The 20,666-nt window shown below is 51.0% G+C and overlaps 1 protein-coding gene across 2 annotated transcripts in view; it reads left to right on the top strand.

Annotated features, from left to right (window-relative positions):
• EPHB1 (EPH receptor B1) overlaps positions 1 to 20,666 on the top strand; it is a 68,857-nt gene that overhangs the window by 14,119 nt on the left and 34,072 nt on the right. For both annotated transcript variants that reach the window (XM_086844368.1, XM_086844367.1), the window contains exons 2-3: positions 11,786 to 11,850; positions 15,737 to 16,418. In XM_086844368.1, coding sequence (XP_086700494.1) covers positions 11,794 to 11,850; positions 15,737 to 16,418 — 739 coding nt within the window. In that variant the 5' untranslated portion in view covers positions 11,786 to 11,793. The remainder of the gene's footprint in view (positions 1 to 11,785; positions 11,851 to 15,736; positions 16,419 to 20,666) is intronic.

Below are 20,666 nucleotides of genomic sequence, written 5' to 3'. Positions count from 1 at the left end.
TCACCGTCATCAGGAGAAGAGGTGGGTATGGAGATGAGCTTCAGGGGAACTTTATCATCAACCAGCAATGCTTTAAAAATGAGCAGAGCTGGTGTTGCATGAAATGGAGCTGTTCTGGTTGTGCCGGGACCATCCCTCACCTGCAGCAGATGGCAGGCACTTCCTGGGCTTTGGTCAGTGACTGGGCTGGCTGACTGGGGGACTTCTCCTTGGTTACCTCCTGCAACTGTGCTGAAGATTTTTGGTGAAGTGTCACCCGTGTGTAAAGTCAGCATTTGGGAAAGGAGCCTGTCCTGAGGAGGAGGGGGAAAAATACTCCCTGAACCCGCCTTGGCGCGGATCCCGGCACGCAGATGGCCGTCCTCATGCTGGAGCCTTTTCCCAGCTTGCGCAGGCGCTGGGACTGGAGGCAGGGGTGTGCCAGGCAGGCTGGCTGCCAAGTGGCACCTCCTGCCAGCATCCTCCTCTTCCTCCTCCCCTTCCTCACCCCCAGGGCCCGTGGGAGCTGTGGCTGTGCAGCAGCTCAGCTGGGCACTGCAGCTTGCCCAAAAAACTCAGCCTAAGAATGGCGCTGAGCAAAATCTTGTGGCTTAAGGTTGGCTTAGAGTAGTGCTCGTGTTTCTTCCCTTCTCACAGAAGAGGCTCCTGGCCTGGGGGGGATCCCTGGTGCTGCCTCAGTGCTGGCATGAGCTGGGGAGGCAGGCAGCTGTTCCCCACTGCTTCTGGCATCATTTGGATGATGCACCATGAGCCTACAACGAAGGGTCATGACCCCTGTTGATGAAGAGCATCTTCCAAGGTGGTTACAGTTGCTGGTTGTTGTTGGGGAATTTGGGCAAGGATTTAACCCAGCCCCAATGGCCCATCATTTGAATGGGTGTTTAGAAGTCTCAGCAAGCACTCACCAGGCCAGCTGTGTGTGTACATTCCTAAAGACGGCCCAGACTGATAGGAAAGCTTTTTGGATAGGTTGCAGGATAGTTACAGATCTGGCTGCTGACTGTTTTGTCCAAATCTAAAAGCGGAGAAGAAAAAAAAAATAAAAGGCAAAGCTGGGAGTGCCCAGGATGAGTTTCCAGGGCATTTTGGGAATTCCAGAGCATTTGGATGTGGAACATCCAGAGCAAAGAACCCAGCAGGGTCTGCTGGTGGGGTGCTTTGCCCTTTCCAATGTATCTGTTGGCTTTGCCATGTCCATTTCTGATGGTGGCAGTGACTGGATGGCTTCTCTGCCAAGGCGTTCTCAGGGACGCAGGCAGAGCTTTCCGCCTTCCCATCCGTGTCCTGACGGAGGCTTCCCTGTGCTGCCGGCAGCCCCGTGTGCTGCTGTGGTGGCACAGATTTATTGCTCTTTGCCTCGTTTGCACTCGCGAGCTGACTCCATATGGTGCAGAAGCCGGAGAGATGACGCTCGGCACGGCCGGCGCCGGGCTGGGGGGCGGCACAGGAGCGACGCTTTTGCAGCTTGCTCCGTTTGAGGTTCAATATTTCCACCTCCTCCCCTTGACGACTGTGCTCCCGCAGCTGCGGATCGCTCGTCATCTCCAGCGCAGCCAGAGCATCCCTGTGTGATTCCACTCTCACCCTGCTGCTTTCCCACTTTTCCCCCTGAGATCCCCTGTGCATGGGTGGACAAGAAATGCTATTTTTTTTAGTTCTTAGTTACTCATGAAATTTTTGGCTGGCCCTCCAGAAGGCTTTAGTGTGTGTCAGAAGCTGCATTAAAAAATAGAGGATCAGTGTGGCTACAGCTGGTCTGTGGTGGGGTGAAAAGTGTTGGTGACTGGGGGAACACCAAGCCCTTGGCTGCGCTGGGAACAGTTGTGCCTGGGCTAAGCTTGAGTCCCCTGGCAGTGCTTGCTCTGAGCAGTCTGTCATGTTTGTGGCTCATACAGAATCCCTCTGACATTTTAAAATAAGATCTAGTAAATAGGAGCCGGATGGTGCCAGGTGCAGCTCTAGGCGCAAGGGCTCTCTGACAGCAGGGCTGGCATTTCAGATTTAGGGCTCCATGAGACGCCTGTTTTTGTAGCAAACGTGAAGCTTTCCGGGAGAACATGGTCCAAGACAGTGACTCATTCTGAATCTCTAAAGATGTGATGGCGTGTAGGGAAACGCAGGATAAATGTTTTGATTTTTAGAGTTTTCCTCACAGGCGGTGCTACCCTGGAGTAAGGCAAAATAAATCCAGTGGGGAAGGAGAGCTGTGGGGAAAGGGGGGGACAGGTCTGGCACATGAATTCACTGAAGCTCGGTGCACCCACTGTACTCCAGCACTGGAAGTTGGCTTTGGAGCCAAACATGTGGCCCTGTAAGACATATGGGAGCCCAGTTGGGAGATACCCTGCAATTCCATGGGTCTTGTGGATCCAGGCATGAAGACTGTGTATCCTTGTAATTCATCCTAACACATGTAATTGCAGATGCTATTGATGTTTATGGCAGCTCTATCTTCTCAGACGACTAGTTCTGTATTTAGAGGCTCTCATTTCCAAGGGAATCCCAGCTGATAAGGAGCCCACTTCCATGGAACTCATTAGGCTTCAATGGCCCTTGTCTGCAAAATCTCACATGCTGCTTGTATTTGTTATTTTTTATCTCTTTTTGGAGTTCCTTGCTTTCTGATAGTGTGATGAAGTTCCCTTTTCCCAAGAGAGGAGCTCCTGGCAGAATGTCCTTGTGGGTGAGCTTACTTGCTTCCACTGAACCTGGCTGGAGCACACCACACGCAGCCCACGTGGGCACTTGGATGTTGACCAAGATGTGAGCTACGGAAAAGTAGTGGAAAATAGGAAGTTGTTGGCATCATTACCCAACAATGTTTGGATTATTCTCAAGACTCTGTGCTGCCCCAGGATGTATGATGGGCTGGGGTTCTGGATCCTCCTTGTTCTGTCGGCTGGTGAGATGGGTGTCCAAGCCAGCTGGTCTACAACCAGAGTCCAGTGATGTGAGGCCACTGTGCCCAGCCTGTGCTGGAACCACTTGACTACATGGACATGGGACAGAGTATCCTCAGGCTCCTGACCTTCAGCCTTCATACTCCTGAGGGGTGATCTCATGGATGCTGAAGACCAGATGAGTGCTCTGCCCACCCTGAGTAATCTTTCTTCAAACCAGACCTTCTCCACCACTTAGCCGGACCTTCTCTGAGGCAGTCTCACAAAGATTTTTGGAGGTTAAGGTTTCTGGGAGAGCCTCTGCCCATCCCTGCTTGGCTGAGTTCCTCTTCCACATCTTGTGGAGGATGAAGTGAGTTACATGCCAAGCCTGACATATGGTGATTTCTGGGGCAGGCTGCGGCATTCTGAGAGGTTTGCTGGCAACCCAGCCTCGAGAAAGCAGGGATGGGGATTTAAATGCATAGTGACATTGTTCTGGAAAAATGTTCTCCTGAAAGACAACCACATCATCTGCCTGCCCCCAATGGGCCCTTGGCATGGCTGGGTCTGTCTTGGGTGGGGGGCAGGGTGTTCATTAAAGTGCTCTCTCAGCCCTCATTGCTGCTTGACTTTGAGTTGCCAAGCCATAAATGATGATGTATGGACGGTGACCTGTGTGTATGGTGTGTGTGGATTTTGGGTAACCAGGTCCTGTGTGCAATTATAAAAAGTATGGTATCAGCAACTGATTCTGTCCTGACAGGAGCAAATGAGTTCCTGATAGTTGAAAACTTGTTTCCAAATTTTCTAAAATAGGTTTGCAATTTAGAAAACAAAAGGTATTGAAAGCCCTATCTTTTTTTCTCTTATCTTTCCATTTGATTTGATCCCCTTTGTTTGTTTTTTTCCTGTGATGTGTGCATTTTTGGGTAATTCTCTGTCATTTCCTTCCCTTTCCCTTATCTCTCCCTCTGCAGTTCTCTCTCTCTTCCTTTCTATCCCTCTCCCCCTCTCCCTCCCCTCAGTAATTTATTTGCAAGCAGGTTGTCTCTTTGATTTACTGTCTCTCTCCTCGGTAGGATTATGATAAATGGATTGTATGGCTTCGTCTGAGCTTGCCCAACATCACGTACCCACGCTGGGTCAGGTCCCCTCAGAGCCTGGCAACCGAGGGAAGATGCTGGGGCTGGAGGTGGAGTGAGAGTTGTGAACAGGACTTGGTCCATATGGTCCTGACATGGCATCACCTCCTGAACTTTTTTGGCTGGTGTTTTGGTTTGGGTTTTTCTCTTGCCACGCATGTGTATGAATGCTTGCAAAAACGGAAGCAGGTATTTGATTGGGTGCTTTCAGGCACATCAAGCAGCATATTTCAATTGACTGTATCCTGATGTGGGGAGTGTTTGCCACTTGCAATTAGAGCGTTTCATCCCGCGGCACAGCAGGCAGCGCTTTATTGATAAAGTTGTTCTGTAGTTGCTGAGCAAACACCCCCAAATCTGAGCTTCATTAAGTTATCGCCTGCCCTGCTGCGATGCATCTTCATTGTGCGCTGAAATCCATGGCACTGACGGGGGATCCTGGAGGAGGCCAGGACTGTGCTGTGCAGCCACAGCTTAATGCATCCCATCACAGATTGACAGAGCACACTTGTCCTTGCCTGATATATAGAAATTCCTTCCTTTACCAGCTGGAAGTGAGGGGTATTTTGGCCACCACAGGTCTCCTCATGCTGGCAATGGCTGGGATATCTTTGCAGAGCAGGCTTGGCTGCTCCTCTCTCCTGAGAGGTTCGCACAGACCCTTAAAATACAGGAAGGCGATATTTTGTGTTGACTTGTTGTTGTTTAGCGCATCCTCCCCCTCTGTGTCTGGGTTTGTTACTTGGTGGGTAATCCTTCATAACGAACCCGCGGGAGATTGATGGGGAGAGCTCGTTATGCACTTCCAGAGCTGTTCCACCGTCGTTCTGTAGCAGCAAAATGCACCATTAAAGGCAGAGAGCCCTGGGAATGATGGGACGTAATTAGTTGTTGCTGTAATATTTTTGATTGAAAGCGCAGAGATGCTGGAAGCGGCTTGGGGAAGTCAGTGCTCTCAGGAAGCCGTGAAGAGCAGCAGCTCTTGTTGGAAGGGAGAGGCTGATCCTGCTCATACCTTTGCTGCTGCTCCAGTGCTGTAATTAAACCATCTGGGAGATGCCACAGCGTTCCTGCTGTGCAGCCACTGGCTCCAGCACGGCAGTGCTCCCCTCACAGTTCCAAGCAGGAACCAAATGGGGAGTCCCGCAGCAGAAGAGACATTTTGGGTGGGATGTGCCTCCAGCAGCTCACTGCCTTAATCCCTGTGGCAGAGCTGTATGGATTTTGTGTTCCTGCTTTTTCCTAGCCTTGTCTAAATTTCAGGATGTATTAAAAACTTGCACAGGCAGCCCTGGGTTTGTGGTTAGAAGTGTGGTCATGAAGAGGAACCTGGAATTACTCAGGCAACTTCCTGGTGTGTGCTTGAATGCTTTCATGGAATCACAGAATCCCAGAATGGTTTGGGTTGGAAGAACCCTAAAGCTCCTATTGTTCCACCTCCTGCCAAGGTCAGGGGTACCTCCCACTATCCCAGGTTGCTCCTAGCCCCATCCAGCCTGGCCTTGGACACTTTCAGGGATGGGGCAGCCACAGCTTCCCTGGGCAACCTGTGCCAGGGTCTCAGCACCCTCACAGGGAAGAATTTCTTCCCAATATCCAACAGAAATGTACTGTCTGTCAGTGGGAAGCCATTCCCCCTTGTGCTGTAACTCCATGCCCTTTTCCACAGTTCCTCTTCAGCTCTCTTTGAGCCATTTTATCTACTGGAACACCAATACATGAGAGCCATCTCTTCTCCAGGCTGAACAGTCCCAATTCTCTCAGATTTACCTCATAGCAGAGCTGCTTCATCCCTCTAGGTGTCTTCTTGGCCTCCTCTGGACTCCCTTCAACAGCCCCATGTCCTTCCAGGGCTGGACACAGTGCTGCAGGTGAGATCACACCAGAGTGGACTGGAGGATAAATTAACCTACGGTAGCAGAGAGAATTTAATTCTGATTATTCCACCAGCGCTTGTGGGACTTTCCTTCTGTTGGATGCACACCACGAGTGTATGGAGTGGTGATGATGGAAGCCATGGTGCCACCTGCACGTGGACACGGCTTAAAGTCACGACAGCCCCGGGAAGGCAAGGCTTGTGGTACCGTAGCAGTTAATGTTATTTAGTACTAAGCTTGAGAATAAAGCATCTTGGCTCTGTTTCCCTGTCATTCCCTTTCCCTGGTAATGTCACCAAACTTGGACAGAAGCTTCCAAAGCTGTGCATTTGCCTTGGGCTGATTTTGCTGAAGCTCTCGGAAGGGAAGGAAGAGGTAGGAAGCAGGCTTGGCATTTATGAGTGTGAAATAGAGGGGAAAATATAGAGCTTTCCTTATGGAAAAGAAATCTTGCTATTGTTCCCCTTCAGAAAACCACTCTGTGGGGCTGGGCGTGCCCAGGGATGTGCTCTTGTGTGGACCCATTGACACTTACTGAGGCACATCAGGAAGAGCCTCTGAGGATCCCACCTGTGGAGCATCCTCTGCCCCCTGGACCTGAGCCCTGAGTGCCCTGCCCCACCCCTCACTCACTTGCTCTCCCATCTCCCCTCCCTCCAAAGGCTCAGCTATCAGCACCCACCTCCCTGCTCCCCACGTATCTTGGGGGGCTTATTTCCAGCAGCTGGCATCCTTTCCAAATCTCCCTCTCCCCATCTGTTGTTATCAAGCCTCCTCTCTCCTTATTTTGCTTAATTTCTATCTTTTTCCTCTTGGTTGTCTTAGACAAGCCTGTGTCTCTCTACATATGCCCAAGCATTTGCTTTCGAGTGCCTTAGACTGGTTCCTGCCGTTATCTTCTTGCAGGAGGGAGAGAGCTGCTGTTCCTTGCTTCGGGAGAGGGACCCGAGGCAGTTACTGAGGAGTGATGCACTTGGAGAAGTGTCTTTGTGGTCTCTCTGAGCAGAAAATTTGTTGCTGTTTCTCTTTCTTTCCAGATAACAGCGTCAAAACGTGATCAGGTTGGGTTAGTTTGGGCGTGTCTCTGCCTGTGGCCAGACCCCGTGCCCTTCTAGGGAAAAGTGACACCTTCCCCTGGCATGATGGGCTACAACCTGCCATTGGGAGGTCTGGAATACGGGTTTCAGGCTGGGAGTTTCGGGAAGTAAGTTCCGCTTCATTTTGGGCAGTTCAGAAAGGTTTTTCTGGAAGAGGCTTCAATCCTGCGGGAAGAGTGGTTGGCAAGACGGCATCAGCTGGTGTGAGATGAAGGCTATTCTCGCCCAAATAACTTATTTTTTCCTTGCTGTTGGAAGGATGCCAGCCCATCCTTCGCTCCTCTGAGGCGCAGCTTATCCTGCCGCAGGCATCATCTCTGACCAGGTTTGCCCAGGAGGGTGTGGGGAGCCCGGGACAGCAGCGAGTCCTCCCCGCCTGGATCACACGAGTGCCATCCCAGATGGATGCGCTGCTCGGCACAGGGAAGCTGGTGCATTCTAATTGCTGGCATCTTTACTTGTTACGAGTGTAATTGTGAGAAGACGTTTGTTTTTGTATTGATAATTAGGGACTGGAACAGATGGCGAAGGCTTAGTTTAAAGTAATGTGTCCATTAAAGAAAATCTACTGTATACAGCTGAAGATTCTTCACTCCAAGAGAGCTCAGCTCTCGGTAGCAGAGCTCCTCTATTCCTAATGAGGGGTTGGGCTGTCACAGCCTGGCCAGCACAGCCTCCGATCCCAGAGACTTCTCCCAGTGAATGTGCTGAGCTCCCTCCTGACAGCCGAGCATCTCCGGGTACCTGCTGTGCCCACGTGCAGGTGGGCAGGTGTGGAGGGAAATGCTGGAGGAGCGTGCCTGGGGCAGGGGAGGGGGTGGCAGTGTCTTGGGCACTGAGCCTGACATGGTGGGACTTCTTGATCCAGCTGACAGGTGACACGGTTCACTTGATGTGGTCAATGATGCTGTGCTGGATGTCAGAGGCACAGGGAAAGGATGTTCCCCTGGGGGTTTAATTAATACCCTGTGCCAATTAACGAGGACTGGTCCTCGCAGAAGGGCAAGGCAGTGGGAGGGAAGGTGCAGTGTGTCCATGTGGCTTCTCTACTCATTAGGGCTGCTCAGGCACTGATCTGCACTAATCCCCTTGTTAGCATCGTTCCCTGTCTGTCCTCCTTGCCCAATCCCAAGTGATGGATAGGTGGGGGGGTGGATCCTGTGTCCCCTGACCTCTTGGGATGTTTTACAGACGTAGGTGCTGGAATCTCTTTCTTGTTCCCCATTTCTCTGTGAGGATTTGGGATCTGTGAGCCCTTTCCTGTTGAAGGAGGGTGCTCAGCAGCCATAGCCCCAAGCAGCCTGGCCATAAATGCTCCACCAAGGTCACGGGGTCGTTTTTTCATCCCAGAAAATGAAGTAAAACCAAGATTTCCTCCAAGAGGAAATAGGAGAGGTCAATAGGAAGTTGCTGAGCCATGTCCTTCTGATGCCAGTGCCTCTGCAGTCACAGGGTTGGGTGAACTCAGCAGGAATTTGAACTCAAAGCAGGGATTTAACCATCTTATTGTATTTAACAAAAAACTCCCAAATTAACCATTTTGCCAGTTTCTGGATCTTCTTGTCTATGGCAGTGCCCTTGGGAGATAGGACAGGATCTGTACAGGAGATGGTCTCTAGGGGGTCAAGATCTCATCCTTCTTATTCCTTTGCTTTGCAAATTACTTTGGAAACATGGAGCCATGGAAGTGCAAGTGTTGTTCACAAATATGGGATCCAGTATGCATCAAGCCAATAATTACACACTTGAGAGAGACATTGATTATTTATTTCAGAGTTGCCCAAGCCTGGGTTCTTCTTGGTGTTCAAGCACCCCAACTACCAAAGCTTTTTACTATTTATGCATTTTAGCAATCAAAAGAATTAGCATTTATTGACTACAATCTTGTCTTATTAATTAATATTCTATCTTCTGTTTGTTAATGACTATCTTGTTTCTCATGCTAATTAGAGCTAATTAGCTCGGTCTTCCTCTTATTTTGGGTCAGTGTTTCTTGGGTCAGTGGTCTGTGAGTCGCTGGTCATGATCTGCCCCTGCCAAAATTACCATTTACCCATCAGAGCTGATTTCAGCACAATTGCTGGGTTGGATTTATTAGTTTCTTCCTTGTCTTGGGGATTCTGCTAAATGTCCTTGTGGCCTCTAAGCTCTACATTCTGTGTGCCCACTCTCAGTGCCACATCACACACATCCTTCTTCCCAAGCATTATCAACCTCCCCTAGGACTGAGATCATTGTGGAGCCCTAAGCCTTAACAAGGCAGTTCTACCAAAATGGAATTTCTCTTTCCAACACCTGGACATCACTTAAAGCTTGTGAGCTGCTGCTTTACAGATTAAATCTCCTTTCTTGGTGATTAGCCTTGAAAGTTACAAAGATCAAACATTAATGAGCATCCTTTCTTAAGAAAATTTTACATATTCCACATTTTACATCACAAGTTCTGCATCTGTGGTGGAAATTTCTTGAATGTGACCTCCTTGGCCACAGAATTACCTAGGGACTCCAGAAACATCCGAAGTGAAAGCTTCTCTGCGGTTCCTTTCCATTTATTCATTTATTGTTAATTAATTTCTCTATTTACTTAGCTATTTTGAGGTCTTCTTCAGCATTGCTGCTGTGCCTTCCTGCTTTCCTTCCAGAATGTGGAACCTTTAGGGAGGAACTCAAGAGGAGGGAAGGGGTGAGACTTTGGAAGGGGTCCTGGTGTCATCTCGGAGCAGAGCTGGTCCTCGCGTGCTGCCGTCCCACGGGGCGGCTGTGCTTTATCAAAAGTACATTCCTCTGTCAAAGCCCAGGGAAGGAAGCTGTAAGTGTGTGCAACAGGAAGGGAGATGATGGAGTGAAAAGCCTTTCTGAATAAACCTTTGGAAGAAGTGCCTTTCCTGTAATGGAGCCTGTCCTTATTTATCACAGAGGGTGGATGAGTCAGCTTGGGTCCCAGCCTGGCCATGGTCCCCGTGTCTCCCTGTTCTCCACTGCCTCAGTTTCCCCTGCATGGTACAGGGACACCCTGTTTGCTTTGGAGGAGAGCACCAAGTGTTTCAGAGGCTCTCAGAGTATCCCTGACAGTGCAGCCCACTGACAGGGGGCACTGGGAGATGTTTGCATAGCCTGTCACTTCCACCTCTACACCCATTTATGCCTGTACACATCTTCCTGGTCATTTGAAAGGCTGTTGCAAGGATTAATGGCTGTTTAATTAGGGGCTGGGCTGTTTGGAAGGGAAGGAAGGCATGGAGGTGGTGGGAAGGTGAAGGGTGGTGAGAGTAGAAACTTGCTAGATGTCTGGAGCACAAGCCCCTGGCCCCATTTTGACAAGGGCCTGGAGTGACAGGACCAGGGGGAATGGCTTCCCAATGCCAGAGGACAGGGTTAGATGGGATGTTGGGATGAAATCCTTCCCTGTGAGGGAAGGAGGCCCTGTGAGGCCCTGGCACAGCTTTCCAGAGAAGCTGTGGCTGCCCTTGGATCCCTGGAAGTGTACAAGGCCAGGTTGGATGGCACTTAGAGCAACCTGGGATAGTGGAAGATGTCCCTGCCCCTGGCAGGGGGTGGAACTGGATGTGCTTTAAGGTCTTTTCCAACCCAAATCGTTCCTCGATTCCATGATTCAAGACTGGAGAGGAATTGCAGCTGGAATACTTAATTTTTTCTGCCAAATGGAAAATGACTGAAAACTACAAAGTGATGTGTGACAGTGTGAAAATCACCACACTCTTCTGTTTCCCATGGGGAACTGGAATGAAACATCTCCTCTCTGAGGGCACTGTGAGCAGAAACAGCTGGCACCATGCAAAGCAGGGGCTGTGGCCTTTGAGCACCCCTGGCAGTGCCACCGCAGCAGCCCGGGGCCTGTTTGGGGTGCAGAAGCTTTGCCAGCTCCCATCTCCTTTTCACTCCATGCCTTGGGATTGCTTTGCTCTCCCTGCCCCAGGGCCCTGGGAAGGATTTCAGGAGTGGCTATCGCTGGTGTCGGGGTGGGGAGTTCCTGGTCACGCTTGTCCAGCTTCGCATCCTGGAGCGGCTGGCAAAGGGAGGGGTTGGAAGATTAATCGGAGCCTTGTTTCCCGCCTCTGATTGCTGGAGCAGCCGTGGACAGATTAAAAACAGCAGCCTGGCAGCAGCACAGATTCCTGCGCTGATTTTTATTTCCTGACCTTTATTTCTCTGGTTGCACCCCTTTTCCTGGCACTGCTGTGAGTACCTGGGACCATGCAGGAAAGGGGAGGGATTGGGGATGCTCAGCTCTGCCAGTTGCCAGCGGCACATCTCCTCCTGTTTGGTCAGGATGCAGGAATTGAGGCAATTAATCTGCATGTCTGCTTGCTGCAAACAAATAAATAAAACCTGGAGGGTTTTCCCCATCTGTTTCTTTATGGTGTTGCTCTCGCTATTATTCTTGTTGTATTTTGTTGGGTTTTTTTATGTCTAAAAGTAGGGAGTGATGTGACTCTGTGAAATATAGCATCTTTTGATTTTTAATTTTTCTTTTTTTTGTGTTGGTGATAGTATTTTCTTTTCCTGGGCAGGAAAGGGTCAGGGCTGGCAGTGTGAGCTGGGTTCAGGCCATGACTCCTTGAAAAGAGTCTTGTCCCCCACTGTTTGCTCCAGAGCAAAACTGCCTTGAGTCTATTGGGGCAGCTGTTGTTGATTCCTGAGCTCTCCAAGGGTCAGGTGCATGCCCTGGGAGAGCAGCTGAGTGTTTTCCCATGTCTCTGTGCTCAGAAACTAATGGAAAACTTAAGGAATAACTAGTTTACTTTCCTTTTCTTCTGTTTCCTCAGAAACTTTGATGGATACGCGGACGGCGACGGCCGAGCTGGGCTGGACCGCCAACCCACCTTCAGGGGTAAGTTCCACTTGTCCAGCTGACCTTTATGTGATCATGGGGGGTCCATGCTTTTAACCTCACTATTTATAGGGGTAAAAAGCTCTTGGGAAGCCAGAGGAGTCACAGTGGGAACAGCAGTGCTCCATAGGGCTAAGTGTGGGGTGCCAGGGCATTGCTGTCTGGCTGAGCCAGGCTGAGCATCCTTCCCTAAGCCAATCCTGGCACCTTAGTGAAGATGGAGCTTGTCTCCATCTCCATGCTCTTTCTTCCCCTTCCTGTCCTCCTTCCTCATGAAGGGTTCAGCCCCATCACTGCTCTCCATCCCCCTGCTCGTGCCTTCCCTCTCCCTGTGCCAAAAGACTTGTAATTAGGAAACATTAGCAGGCTCCAAACAGCTTTCATACCTGGAACATCATCCATAATTGCACTCGGCAGTGCTCTTCCTTGGCTATTAATGTCACTTTTATGAAGTAATGAGGAACCAAACACCCTGAGGCACTTAAAACATCTTTTTTTATATAATATGAGCCTTTGAGGAATGGAAGCATAAAATAACCTGACTCACATTCTCCTGGCAGAAAAAGTGAGAGATGGAGCTGCGGGTGGGAGGGGATGTGAGCTGATAGATGGGCACCACAGTGGGACAGGCAGGTTGGGAGCAGCAGCAGGGCCTCTCCCTGGTGACTCCAGGATGTGGCAGCAGAGGGGAAAGGATGCCAGGCTTCCTTTGGGTGTCACTGGCTTGGCCAAGTCTTTGAAAGAAATTATTTTGCACACCATCACCAAAGCTGAGCCACACCTGCAGTAGACATGAAATCCACTCCAGACATGTCAGAGCCCCTTGAATTGGGGTATTTTGCTACTGAATTGCTTTGGAAAAATTCTGGGCCCAGATAAATTGCTGGAAAAATGCAGGAGGGGCATGTGCAGGTGATGGAGACAGGATATAAATAGCTGCCTGCAGCTGCTGTAACTGAAAGCCTGTGTGAGGCAGGCGGGGAGCTTGTGTTGTAAGGAATGGTGGTCTTAAACTCTGCAGAGCAGCAGAGTAAAGCCTCTCCCCAGCCCAATCCCTGCATCCCACTGTGTGCATCTCTCCATCCCTCTGTGCCTCCCTGCAGCCATCCAATTCTCACTCCTCTGAGAGCTCCTGAGGAGGCTTCTGCTTTACAGGAGCACGTATTAAATCTCTCACAAAGTATTTAAAATGCCAAGTCTTTTATCTAAAATCATAGGATCACAGAATCCTTTAGGTTGGAAAAACCCTCTCACACCATCAAGTCCAACCATTAACCCAGCACTGCCAAGGCCACCACTGACCCATATTCCCACGTGCCACAAAAGCTCTATTGTCAGCTTTTATGGCCCTCCAGAAATGGGGACTCCACCACTGCCCTGGGCAGCTGTGACAGTGCTGGACAACCCTTTCTGGGAAGGGATTTTCCCTAATATCCAATCTCAACCTCCCCTGACACAGCTTGAGGCCATTTCTACTTGTCTTGTTCCCTGGGAGCAGAGCCTGACTTCCCCCTGCCTGCCCCCCCCTGTCAGGGAGTTGTGCAGAGTCACAAGGTCCCCCCTGAGCCTCCTTTTCTCCAGGCTGAGCCCTCCCAGCTCCCTCAGCCTCTCCTGGTGCTCCAGCCCCTTCCCCAGCTCTGTTCCCTTCCCTGGAAACACTCCAGCCCCTCAATTTCCTTCTTGTCATGAGGGGCCGAGAACTGGACACAGGATTGGAGGTGCCCCAGCAGTGCCCAGCACAGGGGATGGTCACTGCCCTGGTCCTGCTGGTCACACTATTCCCAAGAGGATGAGAGGCTCCTGGCGGCTGCTGGGTGTCAGCTCCTTCTCTGAGGCTGCTCTCATCTCTCTTGGGGCTGGAGGCACAGCGATTTGATGACCCACCTCTCCTGTCCCTGGATTGCCATTGGCATGGGCTCTGTGCAGGCTTTGGGTCCCTTTTGGGTCCCTTTGGGTGGTGGCTTTTCCCCATGGCATGCTGAGCTCCCAGAGGGGCTGTTGACCCCAGCTCACAGACCTGGCCCAGGCTCGGGGAGGGGGCTGTTGATGTTCATTCTGGGGCCTGATGCCATCCAGGCTGCAGGGGCTGTGGTCTCCCAGGATGGGCTGTGGCAGGATGTGGGCTCTCCTCCTTCTCTTCCTGATGGACGTGCTTTAAATCTTGGTGGAGACAGAGAACAACATTGACATAATCCCCAGCTCCCTGTGAATTATTTAGTAGTATCTCATTGAAATGATGTATTTGTCACTGTTAAAACATTGGTGGCAGCAGCTGCTGGCACTGTGGGTCCTTACAGCCACAGGGACCTGCTGCTCCCAGTGCTCGGTACCTGGAGTGCTCAACCCAAGGGATGCACAAGGCAGTGCCAGGGTCTGACCCTTGGAAAATGCATTTCATGCTGTTCCTAAATGCAGGAAACCTTGAAGTGAGGCAGTGGTTGTTGGCAGGTTTTGGTTCTGAGTTTTGAGGCTCTGAGTTTTTTGAGGACGAAGCGGAGGATTCCTGCCACGAAGACAGAGGTGCCGTGGGGCTGGTATTAAAGCTGGAGGAGAGCTTGTTGTTTGGCCTTAATTGGAGGCTGGGCTGTAATGCAAAGCGCAGGTGGGAACAGCAAACAATGGCAACCCCCTTGGTTGGGGAGGATTGTACAGCTCCTGCTCTGAAAAGGTGTCTGGTAATGAAGGGGCACTGAATCCCCACTCCTTGTGCACAGGGGAGGGGGGCTTTTGCAGTGCTTTCCTGGCATGGGATGAGAAGGAAGAGCACTGGGCTGGATGGGGGAGGCTTTATTTCTGGTTTGGTAACCATGGCTAAACAACAATGCACAACCTTGGGTTCTGATCTTGGCTTAAGTGTAGCAGAGCTGAGTAGGTGGGCCTGGGAATGAATGTTCTGCTGCACTTGTTGGCAGCGTGAGGAGGACCCTGCTTTGAAAACAAAGCAAAAACCTGCGTTTTGTTACATCAAGGCTGTTCTTCACAGGAGGAAAGCTTGGGGATGAATTGAGAAATGTGGTTGTTAAATGGAAAAGGGAAGAGGGGAAAAATCTGTGAGGTTTCAGGGTCGGCTGTGGTGCATCAGCTTGTCAGGACTCAGTGTGACAGGGCAGGGTGGCATCACCCGTTGTGCCCTGTGTAAACACAGGCGTGAAGGCTGCTGCAGCATCGCTCCTGGAAATTATCCCTGATACTGAGGGAGCTGCTTAAAGATTGCCATATGAATAATGCTGTTATGAGGAGACTGTAAACATGGATTAGTTAAAATGAATGGATTATGAGGTTGTAAATCTGTCTGTAGGACTCTAATGCCATCATAGACTATTCACAGTTTGCCGCTGTCCCTTAATTGAAATTGTAGCCTGGATTATATTAATGCCCTTCTATAAATCGAATTGCGAATCTATATTCCCTCTCTCCACAGCAGTAATGTTTTATTTAGTTGGTTTTCTTTGCCGGGGGAAATGATCCCGTTGTGCCGGGAGCTCGGGGTCAGGCTTGCTCTCCAGCCCACGTACTGGCTCGGGCTTTAATGAAGCTGTAGCCTCATGTGCTGCCTTCCCTCCTGCCTCCAGATGCCTGGGCCATCTTTCTTCCCATTTTTACATCCTCTCAGTGTAGATAAGGCAGTTGTCCACATGGAAAAGACATTTTAACATCAATTGGGAGCAATGGGGAGAGGCATGGAGGGGTAAGAGGGTGGGGATTTCTTGCGGTCCTGGTCTGGTTGGTGTTCCTGCATATGCATCACATTGCATGCCCATAACCACCTTCCCCGTCCCCTTTGGAGCTTTGGGATTGTCCTTCCAGCCCTGGCCTGTGCAGGCTGAGCGGCCACGGCCATTCCCTCTTCCTCCTTCTCACCACTTCTCCCTGCTCCTTTCTGCAGTGGGAAGAAGTCAGTGGCTACGACGAGAACCTCAACACCATCCGTACGTACCAGGTGTGCAACGTCTTCGAGCCCAACCAGAACAACTGGCTCCTCACCACCTTCATCAACCGGCGCGGGGCTCACCGCATCTACACCGAGATGCGCTTCACTGTGCGGGACTGCAGCAGCCTCCCCAACGTCCCTGGCTCCTGCAAGGAGACCTTCAACCTCTATTACTACGAGACAGACTCTGTCATTGCCACCAAGAAGTCTGCCTTCTGGACGGAGGCGCCCTACCTCAAAGTGGACACCATTGCTGCTGACGAGAGCTTCTCCCAGGTGGACTTTGGGGGCCGGCTGATGAAGGTGAACACGGAAGTGAGAAGTTTCGGGCCCCTGACCCGCAATGGCTTTTACCTGGCTTTCCAGGACTATGGGGCTTGCATGTCTCTGCTGTCTGTCAGGGTCTTCTTCAAGAAGTGCCCCAGCGTGGTGCAGAACTTCGCCATCTTCCCAGAGACGATGACGGGTGCGGAGAGCACCTCTCTGGTGACGGCACGTGGCACCTGCATCCCCAACGCCGAGGAGGTGGACGTCCCCATCAAGCTGTACTGCAACGGTGACGGCGAGTGGATGGTGCCCATCGGCCGCTGCACCTGCAAGGCTGGCTATGAGCCCGAGAACAACGTGGCTTGCAAAGGTAAGGTCGGCTTTGGACAATAAGCCCCTTGTGTTTGTTTTAGTGCAAATCATTTGTCCCCAAACAAACTGTTTTGTGCAGTGGGCAGTACTTCCCCTGATGTGGTTTTGCCCCAGGGAGCAGGTAGGAATTTGGGAGCTGTGGTCACTGTGGTTTCTCGGTGTGCTCCGGTCAGTGGTCTGAGCTGGTGGGCAGTGTGGTGATGGCGCAGGTGGTGGTGCTGGTGCTGTTGCCACCCTGCTGGAAGTCATCTCTGTGATGTGGTGCCTTCAAAGTGCTGCGCTCGCTGGACAGACTCTTTCATCTGCCTCGTTATTTCCGTGGCAGAGCCGGGCAGCTGCCATGAGGCCCGGCTACTGTGGGGCTGCTCTGATTCTCGGTGTTAATTGGAATTGTTCTGCTGGTTTTTGGGTTCCCCAGCCATGCTGCCAGCATGCTGCTGCCTGCTGGAGTCCTGCAGTGTGAGGTTATAAATATGGAAACAGTGCTCACTGCTTTTCACCTCCTTTTACCCTTGTGGTGAATATTTCTCAAATACCATTGGAATGTTGGTCTTTTTTTTCTGTTGGCTGCCCTTTCCTTCTCTCCCAAATTAAGGTATTGGTTTTGCACACTGCTTGGAAGGAGGGGAGAGAGCTTTGTGCTCACCCTGTTTTATTAGTTCCAATTAGCTTCAAGAAGGTCAGCAGCACCAGGACAAGGAAGGGTTGGGAAGAAGGAGAAGGTCAAAGTGCTTAAGGGCTGCTTTGGCATGTTGTGATGGGAAGAGGTCCAACTTGGATCTCTTTTGGTGCAGATGGGGGAATGTGTGTACCACCAGGCTTGGCTGTGATGCTCCCTGGGGAGTCCCTCGTGGTGTTTCTTCTCCACCTGTAACGCTGGATATGTGAAAATAGCAAATCTGGGATTCAGGCTGTGGAGAAGCTTGTTTGATGGTTTGCTCTAAACCTGGGAACTTGTGTAGGTTTTCACCACGCAAAGCCTCATTCCTACCTGGCCAAGATGGGGGTGGTGACAGCTTCCTGTGCCAGGGCTCCAGCAACCAGGAAACCCCCAGAATCCTTTCTCAAACAGCATGGCTGAGGGATTCCTGTGAGTTTGTGACTGAGCCTTTGGGTGGTTTTGTTCCCACCAGGAGATTCCTGTGAGGAGCCGAAGCGCTCAGTTGGAGGGAGGGAGGGCTCTCTGCAAACCAAGCATTTCTGGCAAGGCGTTCCTCTGCTATTGAACCAACACACAGAAAGCACACGTGGTTATATGGCAAAATGACATTTATCATCATGGCAAAACAAATACTAATTTTAGCTAAACACTGCTATTGGGAAGTAATGTCACTGGCAGAAATGGAGGAAAACAGTGACAGTGTAAAATCATGGATTTTGGTGGTGTTGACCTTTCTGCCAGCTGCAGGAAGGTGGGGTCTTGAGTGCTCCTGACCCATGGGAGGACCATGATGCACCTTCTCGTGGGAAGGGGAGAGGATTGACAACAGCAGGACAAGAAGCGTGGGAGCAAATCTGCTGAGGGTGGGTGTCAGACCCATCTCCATGGCTTTTCTTGTTTCCTTTTCTTGTGCACACTCCAAAAAGGTTGTGAAGTGTTCATGCCATCAAAGCTACACCAGGCAGAACCCAGGAAATTAGGGATTTGCTGGGTTTTCTGTGCCCTGGTGCCTGTATCTAGCTGTGTTCCTGCTCCTCAGCACTGATCCCTAAGGAGAAACTGCTGAGCTCCTGGTGAGTGTTTTGCCTTTGCATGGGAGTGTGCTTTGTATTCAGACTCCTTGAGGCAAAGATTAGGGATCCTGGCAACTCCAAGAAGTAGAAATATCCTTTATAGATTGACTGGCAGTATGTATGATCCTGAAAGGCACCAGAGTACACTGTGGGTGCAGGGAAAGTGGGTGTTAAATGGTGCCAGGCTTATCTGTGATGACAGGAATTTGCTGTTCGATGATTCCATGGGTGCTGGTAAGACATTGTCTGTGGAGGAGAGCTCTGATGGCTGCCCTTTCCCAGTCCTGTTGAGTATTTTCCAGTTCCTGTGTCAGGAGGACAGAGAAAAGGCTGGGATGTGTGTCTGAAAGGCTGGGATGTGTGTCTGAAGGCCCTGCTCAGTGCCGCTGCGGAACCCAAATCCAATATATCCCCCATCCTTTGGAAGTTCACTAAAACCCCTCCAAAAAGCTTGATCTGGGGTTAACATCAGGAATTTTGGAAAATTACCTTTGTTTCAACAAAAATCTGACCTTGGGTTGGACTCTGGCTCTGTGGTAGTTCATTGGCCATCAAGCTCCTTCTCGTATCCCCATGGACCTTGGAGCTGGCCAGGGAAGACCTAAGCCCACTGCTGCCCTTCATGAAGGTTGTTGGGCAGGAGGTGGAACATTGCAAAGTTTAGAAATAAATATTCCTTTGTTTTCTATATGACTTTGTTTTCTCTGAAAGGTTGTATTCCTCTGCCTGGTTTGCCTGGCAGGGAAGCTGCTGGGATTGCACCCTGGCTGCTGGGAAGCACACACTCCTGACATCTGCTCCAAGCCTTCATCAGCCTGAGATGAGACACTTAACAAGCCTGTGGGAATTGTCACCAAGGAAAAAAAACCAAAAAAAGAAAATCCCTCAGTATTTGAAGGCTGAAAAAATAGGCTTAATTCCTGCGTGGTGGGGAAAAAGATAGGTTTGGATTGTTTAGCTCCCCCAGCTCCGTCTCATCCTCGCTCCCCTGGGAAGGAGGCTGTGCCTGTCAGGGGGCCATTAGACCAGAGTGGGTTCGTGCTGACAGTGGAGCTCGGACCACTCAGGGATTCATTAACCCTGGCTTTTAGCGGCACTTACGGCTCGAGGGACACACAGGCACAACGTTGTCTTCATTGGGGGTACTCAGAGCCCTGAGGAGATTATCCTCGTATTTTGGGGGTCATCAGAGCGATGGGGGGCTGCTACCACTGCCGTGCCAGGATGGGCGTGGGAGGGAGGGGAATTGTCTTTGTGGATCAGCCACAAAGTGGATTATTTGTTCCCATCCCAGGCTGCTTTGGCACCGACTCCCTGGCGCAGCTCTCAGCCCAGTGGGCTGCCCAGCCCGTCCTCTTGGACACCCCATGCCCGTGGGGGCGGTGGGTCAGTGTGAGATGGAGGCTCTGCCTGAATCCCAAATGAATAATTCATTCGCTGTGCGAGAGAGCCCACGCTCTCCTCGGGCTGATATTAAATCCATTCGTCTTGCTCTGCCCTGTCCCTCAGCCCTGCTTTACGGCTTCCTGGTGTGGTCAAGGGGCAATGCATCATCGTGCTGGGGAGGAGGTGGGAGGGAAGGTGGCAGCAGGGATCACTGGGAGGCGGGGGAAACCTTGGATGAGCGTGCTGGGTGGATTTCGCTTTTTCTCCTCAAGGAAGATTGTTAAACCCTTTCTCTCCTGGTGTTTGAAACCTGATGATGGCAAAGGAACCCCTCACTAGAATGTTGGCAGTTGTCTCTTGGCTTTTATCCCTATTGACTTTGAGGACTGGGCACTGCATTTCTGCCTGCTGGAATTGTGCTGGCTTTCTCTCTGACCTTCCCAGTGCCGGGCACTAACTCGGGTGCACGGAGAAGGAAGAAGTCTGGGACTGAACTCACTTTGTGCTGAATTTCTATGTTATATTTATAAACCCAGGAAGAAGGGGTGAGAGAGCAGTCCTGCTGCTTCCCGGCCTTGTCTCACTTTCAGTTTTCCCCTCCTGGCAAATTCCTGTGCTGGCGCGTTCGGGAGCCTCCAATCTGCTGCTGCCGGCCTGTCTGCTACAGCTGCTGGAAATCTGACCTGGCAGGGGGGAAAAATCAAAATAAACCCCGCAAAACAAGAGCAAAGCTGGGCTGTGTTGCCTGCAATACAAAGGCTCCTCATCAAGCAGCCTTGCTTCCAGGCATCCCTGGCTTTCCACACAGCAGCCGCTCCCATCCCATCTCCAGCCCGGTCCCCCCATCCTTCCTCACCTGCTGACCGATCTGCTGGGCTCTGCCCAGCCTTTGCCAAAGCTCTGTGTGGGTTTATCCTCATCTCCTTCATCCCTTTGATTTCTCTGTCTCTGTTCTGTGTTTGTCCTTCTCTTCTGCCTTTTGTGTGGAGGAATGGATTGGGGAAAGGAGCAGTGGGAGTGGCACGTCCGACCTTGAATGTTGAGGAGTGAGCAGCTCCATGCTGGTTCCCCTTTTATCCGCCGCCCCTGCTGAGCAGCCCTGGTGATAATTATTGATTTCCTCTAC

Source organism: Cyanistes caeruleus, chromosome 10 (genome assembly GCF_971803275.1).
Source record: "Cyanistes caeruleus chromosome 10, bCyaCae1.hap1.1, whole genome shotgun sequence".
NCBI lineage: Eukaryota > Metazoa > Chordata > Aves > Passeriformes > Paridae > Cyanistes > Cyanistes caeruleus.
The sequence above is the reverse complement of the archived record's forward strand: the minus strand, read 5'-3'. Positions and strand labels throughout refer to the sequence as shown.